This window comes from Hylobates moloch, unplaced genomic scaffold, assembly GCF_009828535.3.
Source record: "Hylobates moloch isolate HMO894 unplaced genomic scaffold, HMol_V3 SCAFFOLD_15, whole genome shotgun sequence".
NCBI classification, from domain to species: domain Eukaryota; kingdom Metazoa; phylum Chordata; class Mammalia; order Primates; family Hylobatidae; genus Hylobates; species Hylobates moloch.
Window position 1 is genome coordinate 69238370 of NW_026652290.1, and position 8421 is coordinate 69246790.

Here is an 8421-nt window from a genome sequence, read left to right on the forward strand (position 1 = left end):
ACGAGGTCAGGAGATCGAGACCATCCTGGCTAACACGGTGAAACCCTGTCTCTACTAAAAAATACAAAAAATTAGCTGGGCCTGGTGGCAGGCGCCTGTAGTCCCAGCTACGCAGGAGGCTGAGGCAGGAGAATGGCATGAACCCGGGAGGCGGAGCTTGCAGTGAGCCAAGATCGCGCCACTGTACTCCAGCCTGGGCGACAGAGCAAGACTCTGTCTCAAAAAAAAAAAAAAATTTTTTTTTAGTGATCATGGTAAGATAAACATTAATATATGAACGAATATTACTGCTTTTACATTGTTTTTACCCAGTGCACAAAACAAAAATATTTAAAATACTTTTGTACTTAAAAATGCTTTAAATTTTAGGGAATATTCTTTAACAGTTTTCAGTAATTTTAATCATCTACTTTTCTGTTTTATAGTAAAATATTTTTATATATGTCTAGGTCAAAAAAAAAAAATCTCAAGTGACCATGCCATGTTTTAGGTTCATGTATGTAGTTGAATTGTTTATATATTTGTCTGTATTACATTCCAGAAACTGTTCAGGTTCCATTATCAAAACGAGCAAAATTTGTTGGACCAGGTGGATATAACTTAAAAAAACTTCAGGCTGAAACAGGTAAGAGTTGTATGAAGTTTGGGGTTTTTTAATTAAATGCTAGACCATGAAAGTTTGCTATTTCATCTCTAGTATGTTGCTTTAAATATATATTTATTTGAGAAATGAGAGAAAGACCAGGAGAAAAGGATATGACATGTCTTGACTGTGAGTTTTCTGTGTGCCTATTAAAAAATTAGCAAATGATCATTCTTAACTATATTCAAGAAGGATTACAAATAATTCATCAGGACTTTTTTGCAACATTTTATAGTTGAACATCTAGAATAATTTTTAGTTTTTAACTTTAGAGGAATTATTACTTAGTTATTTCTTTTTATTCTGATACTTTCACTTAGTTTTATTTATACTCTTTTATTTAAAGAGTATACAAAAAAATAATATGCTTTAATTTATTTTTCCTGAAGCAATATTTGAATTACCTCGTACTTCAAGGTTTGAGGTTATTGCAAGAGAGTGAGAAGCAGAGTCACCTTAGCCATTTGCTAACATTGAGAAACTGATGTGATTTTGTCCCTTATTCATTTATTCACCCCTCCTAAGAGTAAGCGGGAGAAAGAAAAAAGGTAAGGAAAGGGTTCTATTATAGTTTCTACTCGTAATTAAGAGAGCAGAACCAGACTCTCCAAAATTTGTATAGATATATTTGATTTCACCAGATGGTAAATTTCAAGAAATCAAGCATATTGGCTCACCATTGTATCCCCAGGGCCTGCCTAGTATAATGCTAGGTACCTAGCAAGTATGCAGAGTGTATTTGTTGATGAATGAATTCCTTCACTCCTAAAGTAATGATTAAATACAGCATAACTCCACCCAGCTACTAATAGGTCCCTCCTGTTCTCACATCTATTTTTAAGACTAGTTTCCACTGGAATGAGCAGGTTAACTTTTTTTTTTTTTTGAGACGGGGTCTTGCTCTGTCACCCAGACTGGAGTGCAGTACACAATCACTGCTAACTCCAGCCTTGACCCCTGTGCTCAAGTGGTCCTCCCGACTGTGATTCCCATGTAGTTGGGCACATGCTACCAGGTCCAGTTAATTTTTTAATTTATTTTTTGTAGTAACAGGCTTTCCCTATGTTGCCCAGGCTGGCCTTGAACGCCTGAGCTCAAGTGATCCTCCCACCTCAGCCCTCCAGAGTGCTGGGATTACAAATGTGATCCACTATACCCAGCCAAGTTAACTTTAATATGTTACATTATGTTTTTAAAAGGTGTAACTATTAGTCAGGTGGATGAAGAAACATTTTCTGTATTTGCACCAACACCCAGTGCTATGCATGAGGCAAGAGACTTCATTACTGAAATCTGCAAGGATGATGTAAGTATAGATCATATTAATTATGTATCATATAGCTGTATTTGTTTTTTCTACTTTTTGTTGATGTTTTCTTTATGAATCTTATGGCTTATTTTGCACTTACAGCAGGAGCAGCAATTAGAATTTGGAGCAGTGTATACCGCCACAATAACTGAAATCAGGTAATATCAAGTAATATACTATGCTGAGCTTTTTCCTTTATTTCTTTAGAGACAGGGTCTCACCCTGCCACCCACAGTGGGATGCAGTGGTGCCATTGTACCTCACAGCTGCCTTGAACTCCTGGGATCAAGCAATTCTCCCACCTCAGCCTCCTGAGTATTTAGGACTACAAGCAAACACCACTACACGTGGCTGATTTTTTTATTTTTTTGTAAAGACATGGTCTCACTATGTTGCCCAGGTTGGTCTTAAACTCCTGGCCTCAAGCCATCCTCCCGCCTTAGCCTCCCAAAGTGCCAGGATTACAGGCATGAGCCACTGTGCCCAGCCCTGTTTTGGTTAACAGATTCCTATTATAATCCCAATTTAATTTTACATTTACTTTATTTACTTTGAAATCATAAGGTGTTTAGATTACATGCCAATTGCCATGTAATCATTACTTTTTAAGGTATAGTATATTTTATTTTCGATATCATTTTATAAAATTTCAGTAACAGTTCTGTGGTTTTAATTATGATAGGTTCTCTTAACTGAATTCTTTTTTTTTTTTGGGACAGAGTCTCGCTCTGTCACCCAGGCTGGAGTGCAGTGATGTGATCTCGGCTCACTGCAAGCTCCGCCTCCCGGGTTCACACCATTCTCCTGCCTCAGCCTCCCCGGTAGCTGGGACTACAGGCGCCCGCCACCACACCCGGCTAATTTTTGTATTTTTAGTAGAGATAAGTTTCACCGTGTTGGTGAGGCTGGTCTTGAACTCCTGACCTTGTGATTCGCCGCCCCCCTTGGCCTCCCAAAGTGCTGGGATTACAGGCATGAGCCACCGCGCCCAGCCAACTAAATTCTTCAACCAAATTTTCTACTAGTAATTGGCGAAACCCCAAATTAATTTTCCCAGTAAATATTAAATAGGCCCAAAATAGACTTAGCAATAGTTCCTTCTTTTTTTTTTTTCTTTTGATGGCTTATTTTAAACATATCTGAATGCTTAATTGGCACATATTTTTAAATCCAATTTCAGCCAGGCACAGTGGCTCATGCCTGTAATCCCAGCACTTTGGGAGGCCAAGGCTGGTGGATCACGAAGTGGGGGGTTCGAGACCAGCCTGACTAACATGGTGAAACCCCATCTCTACTAAAAATACAAAAGTTAGCTGGGCATGGTGGTGCATGCTTGTAATCCCAGCTTCTAAGGAGGGTGAGGCAGGAGAATTGCTTGAACCTGGGAGGCAGAGGTTGCAGTGAGATGAGATCGCACTACTGCACTCCAGCCTGGGTGACAGAGCAAGACTCCATCTCAAAAAAAAAAAAAAAAGCCAATTTCAATCTCAAAGCATTTTTTTTGACCAGCTAAAAGAGCCTGTTTTTTTAGGATAAGAAAATCCCTTTTTTAAGAAAAAAGAAATTATCAAATGTAGCAAAAATGTTCAAAGCTATTTGAAATAAAATAAAAGGCAATGAGATAATTTGTTTAATATTGCAGGTGAAAAATAAGAAATGGGATGGCGTATTTTCATGGACTAGAGAAAAAAGGGAAGATTAGTTTTTAAATGAAATAAGTATCCCATTTTACCTGACCACCTTCCTTAAATCCTTACCTTACAGGTTAATCATGTGATATTCTATACTATTTTTAAAATATTTAATGTCATTTCGAAAATTTTTGGAAAATCGAGATCAGCCTGGCCAACTTCGTGAAACCCCGTCTCTACTAAATATACAAAAATTAGCTGGTCATGGTGGCACATGCCTGTAATCCCAGCTGCTTGGGAGGCTAAGGCATGAGAATGGCTTGAACCTGGGAGGTGGAGGTTTCAGTGAGCCCAGATGGCACCACTGCACTCCAGCCTGGGTGGCAAAAAAAAAAAAAAAAAAAAGTTTTTGGAAATTTATGAAGAGAAATACAGAAAGACATATATTCTAAAAGTTTTTTTTGTTGAGGCGGAGTCTCGCTCTGTCGCCAGGTTGGAGTGCAGTGGCAGGATCTCGGCTCACTGCAACCTCCACCTCTCGGGTTCAAACAATTCTTCTGCCTCATCCTCCTGAGTAGCTGGGATTACAGGTGCGCGCCACCATGCCCAGCTAATTTTTGTATTTTTAGTACAGACGGGATTTCACCATGTTGGCCAGGATGGTCTTGATCTCTTGACCTCGTGATCTGCCCGCCTCGGCCTCCCAAAGTGCTGGGATTACAGGTGTGAGCCACCGCACCTGGCTCTAAAAGCTTTTTTATTGCATGTTTTTTCTTTATCTTTTCTTCATTCTTTGATTCACATATATTTATTTATAGGGTATGTTTTCAGTTGAAAAGTGTACTTTTTATAGTTCTAAAATGTGCTAGAATGGGTTTCTTTTCATTTTTTACTTTTTCCTCATATGAAAACATAATGTTTTATTTGTCAATGGGTATACAGATACTTATTATTTTAACCAGGCTTATTATTTATTTTTTTGTAGAGATACTGGTGTAATGGTAAAATTATATCCAAATATGACTGCAGTACTGCTTCATAACACACAACTTGATCAACGAAAGGTAAAAAGACAGATGTTATTGTTATTATTTTTATAACTGCCTTAAAACACCGTATTGAAATTACCTAGGTTGGTAAGAATTATACACTTTGCCTACTACTAGCCTAAACAGAGAAAACAAGTGGCAGAGATGCTGCTGGCAAAAAGTATTACATTGTTTAGCATTAAGAAAAATTGGCTGGGCAGGGTGGCTTATGCCTGTAATCCCAGCACTTTGGAAGGCCGAGGCCAGTGGATCACAAGGTCAAGAGATGGAGACCATCCTGACGAACATGGTGAAACCCAGTGTCTACTAAAAATACAAAAATTAGCTGGGCGTGGCGGCGTGTGCATGTAGTCTCAGCGACTCGGGAGGCTGAGGAAGGAGAATTGCTTGAACCCGGGAGGCGGAGGGCAGTGGGCCGAGATTGTGCCACTGCACTCCAGCCTGGTGACAGAGTGAGACTTTGTCTCAAAAAAAAAAAGTGTCTGTTTTACGATATATTAAAATATAAAGCCATAGACAATAAAATAGTATATTACCGGCCCGGAAATAGATAATCCATGCAACAAGAAAACAAAAACCAGAAATAATATACATGGGATTATAATATATGCTAGAAGTTGTATTATAGACAGTGAATAAAGATTATTTAATAAATTATATTGGTACAGCTGGTTATCTTAAAACAGGATCTCTATTCATTTTCATACCTAAATCCTGTCTGGATCAAAGAGCTAAATGTGCTTTTTTAAAAAAGGTGGTGGTGGGAAAAGATAATCTTGTTGGGGCAGGAGAGTTTACTAGAAGAAAATTGGATGTTTTAATAAGATTAGTAGTGGAGAACTCCTCAACATGATATCAAAGCCAAAAAAGTAAATAAATTTATAAAATTTGACCCCATAATATTTTAATTATATGGCAAAAATTTCAATAAGGTTAACAGATAATCAGCAATCTAAAGGAAAAACGCTTATAACATACAACAGAAGCTTAATTTACAAAGGGCTTTTATCAATCAGTAAGAATGATGAATATCAATAGAAAAATAAGTAAAGAACATGAACAAATTATTTTTATAAAAAGCCAGGATATTTAATATCAACAGCAATTTTTGAAATGCAAAAGTTTTAACTTTCAGATAGTTTAAAATTCTCAGTGTGTAGAAGAGAAAAGATGGACATTTTCATACACTGTTGACGGGAGTGTGAATTGGGACAAACTTTTTAGAGGGTGTTTGGTAAATGTCTATGGACCTAGACATTGTAGGGTTTTGTTTGGAGAGGATAATTAGAGTAGATGAATTCATGATCTGTGCTACACTGCAACTTATTTTTTTTTCACCTTTTTATTTTGAAAAGTTTTTAATGTACAAAAAAGTTGAAAGAATAATACACTAAACCCTCATGTATCTTTCTGCTATATTCATCAATCATTAACATTTGCAACACTGGAATTTAAAACAAATTATTGTCTTTAGGTGATTGTTTAAAACTATATAGTTTGAAACTTAACGGTATGCTTAATTTATTGATATGAAAAGATGTCCTTGGGCCAGGTGCCGTGGCTCGCGCCTGTAAGCCCAGCACTTTGGAAGGCCAAGGTGGATGGATCACTTTAGATCAGGAGTTTGAGATCAGCGTGGCCAACATGGCAAACCCCCGTGTCTACTAAACATACAAAACATACAAAAAATTAGCTGGGCATAATGGCGTGCACCTGTAATCCCAGCTGAGGCAGGAGAATCTCTTGAACCTAGGAGGAGATTGCAGTGAGCTGAGATCATGCTACTGTACTCCAGCCTGGATGACAGAGCGAGACTCCATCTTAAAAAAAAAAAAAAAAAAAAAGATGTCCTTAAGATATACAGTAAGCACAGAGGGTCCATTTTTATAAATGCAGTACACATACACTAAATAGACATCTGAAGGGATACTCATTGGAATGTTAGCAGTAGTTATCTACAACTTGAGAGGGTTTTGAGACAGGGTCTTGCTCTGTCACCCAGGCTGGAGTATAGTGGCACGATCACAGCTCACTGCAGCCTCAGCCTCCCAGGCTCAGGTGATTCTCCCACCTTAGCCTCTGGAGAAGCTGGGACCCCAGGCAAAAACTGCTACACCTGGCTAATTTTTTTGGATTTTTTGTAGAGGTGAGGTTTCTTCTTGTTGCCCAGTCTGGTTTAAGCAGTCCTTCTACCTTGGCCTCCCAAAGTTCTGGGACTACAGGTGTGAGCCACTGTACCCGGCCTGTTTTGGATAATTTTTCTGTTCTTAATACATCTATATTTTAAATCTTTATAATTAACTGATTTTTTTTTTTTTTTTGAGACAGTGTCTCACTCTGTCACCCAGTCTGGAATGCAGTGGCACAACCTCAGCTCACTGCAACCTCTGCCTCCCAGATTCAGGCAATTCTCCTGCCTCAGCCTCCCGAGTAGCTGGGACTACAGGCGTGTGCCACGACACCCAGCTAGTTTTTGTATTTTTAGTAGAGACAGGGTTTCACCATGTTGGTCAGACTCGTTTCCAACTCCTGAGCTCCAGTGATCTGCCTGCCCCGGCCTCCCAAAGTGCTGGGATTACAGCCGTGAGCCACCATGCCAGGCTAACTGATTTTTTTTTTTTTTTACGGATTCTCGCTCTGACACCCAGGCTGAAGTGCAATGGCGCGATCTCGGCTCTCTGCAAGCTCCGCCTCCCGGGTTCACGCCATTCTCCTGCCTCAGCCTCCTGAGTAGCTGGGACTACACGTGCCCGCCACCACGCCCGGCTAATTTTTTGCATTTTTAGTAGAGACGGGGTTTCACCGTGTTAGCCAGTATGGTCTCAATCTCCTGACCTCCTTATCCACCCGCCTCGGCCTCCCAAAGTGCTGGAATTACAGGCTTGAGCCACCGTGCCTGGCCACTAACTGATTTTTTTAATCAGAAAAACGAATAAAGCTTGAGGAAAAAATGTGTACTTCCATGGACACTACGTAATTATGTACAACAACTAATAGATTAACATTTTTTTTGTGTGTTTTCAGATTAAACATCCTACTGCCCTAGGATTAGAAGTTGGCCAAGAAATTCAGGTACTTGTATTCCACCTTTTAGCCTTAAAGTTGTAAATTGTTCTTGAAGCTTCCATTTTTTTTTTCAAAAAGTTGAAAGAAGAGTCACCATCTATGATGTTTTTTATTTATATGCAGTACTTCATTTTTAATCTTAGAATTGCTTGAACAGACTCATTAAGGATTTAAGACACAATTCTTTCTCTCAAGGAGCTTGCAACTTGGCCAAAATGGTAGTCACCCTTAGTTCATTTAAAAAATACATGAGCATGTTAGCGTTAGCTATGCAGACTCCATGATTTGGAGACTGACATAAGAACTCTGATAAGGTAACTTTTTGAAGTCTTTGAATGTCATCTTTGAGGAGGTGAGACTTTGTTTCTCCACTACTTAAAGTTTTTGAGCTTGGTAAGAGCCATGTTATTCAGGCCTAGAATTCGTATAAAAAAATTGGCCCTTTCTTTGTAGTCCTTTATGAGTGGATGAAAGAAGTCATTGCCAGTCTGTTTTTTCGAGCTCCACCACATTCTCTTTCACTTACGCTAATACCCATGACCTGAGTAACTAAGGCTTCTGGTTTATTCCCAATCTGTAGTCTTATTGTCCAGGTAGCCTCCAGGGGAAGATGAGTGCTAAGATGTAGTATCATCTCTGTATAAGGTTGATTTTTTGGTTTATTGTTGTTGTTGTTGTTTTCACATCAGAAGGAACTTTAAACCTTCCGCATTTGCCCCTGAC

General features: G+C 38.9%; 1 protein-coding gene across 1 annotated transcript in view; it reads left to right on the top strand.

Annotated features, from left to right (window-relative positions):
* PNPT1 (polyribonucleotide nucleotidyltransferase 1) overlaps positions 1-7740 on the top strand; it is a 54795-nt gene extending 47055 nt beyond the window's left edge. The window contains exons 23-27 of the mRNA XM_032179134.2: positions 542-625; positions 1843-1949; positions 2055-2110; positions 4569-4647; positions 7657-7740. Of these exons, the coding sequence (XP_032035025.1) occupies positions 542-625; positions 1843-1949; positions 2055-2110; positions 4569-4647; positions 7657-7740 (410 nt within the window). The remainder of the gene's footprint in view (positions 1-541; positions 626-1842; positions 1950-2054; positions 2111-4568; positions 4648-7656) is intronic.
* Positions 7741-8421: the final 681 nt, after the last annotated feature.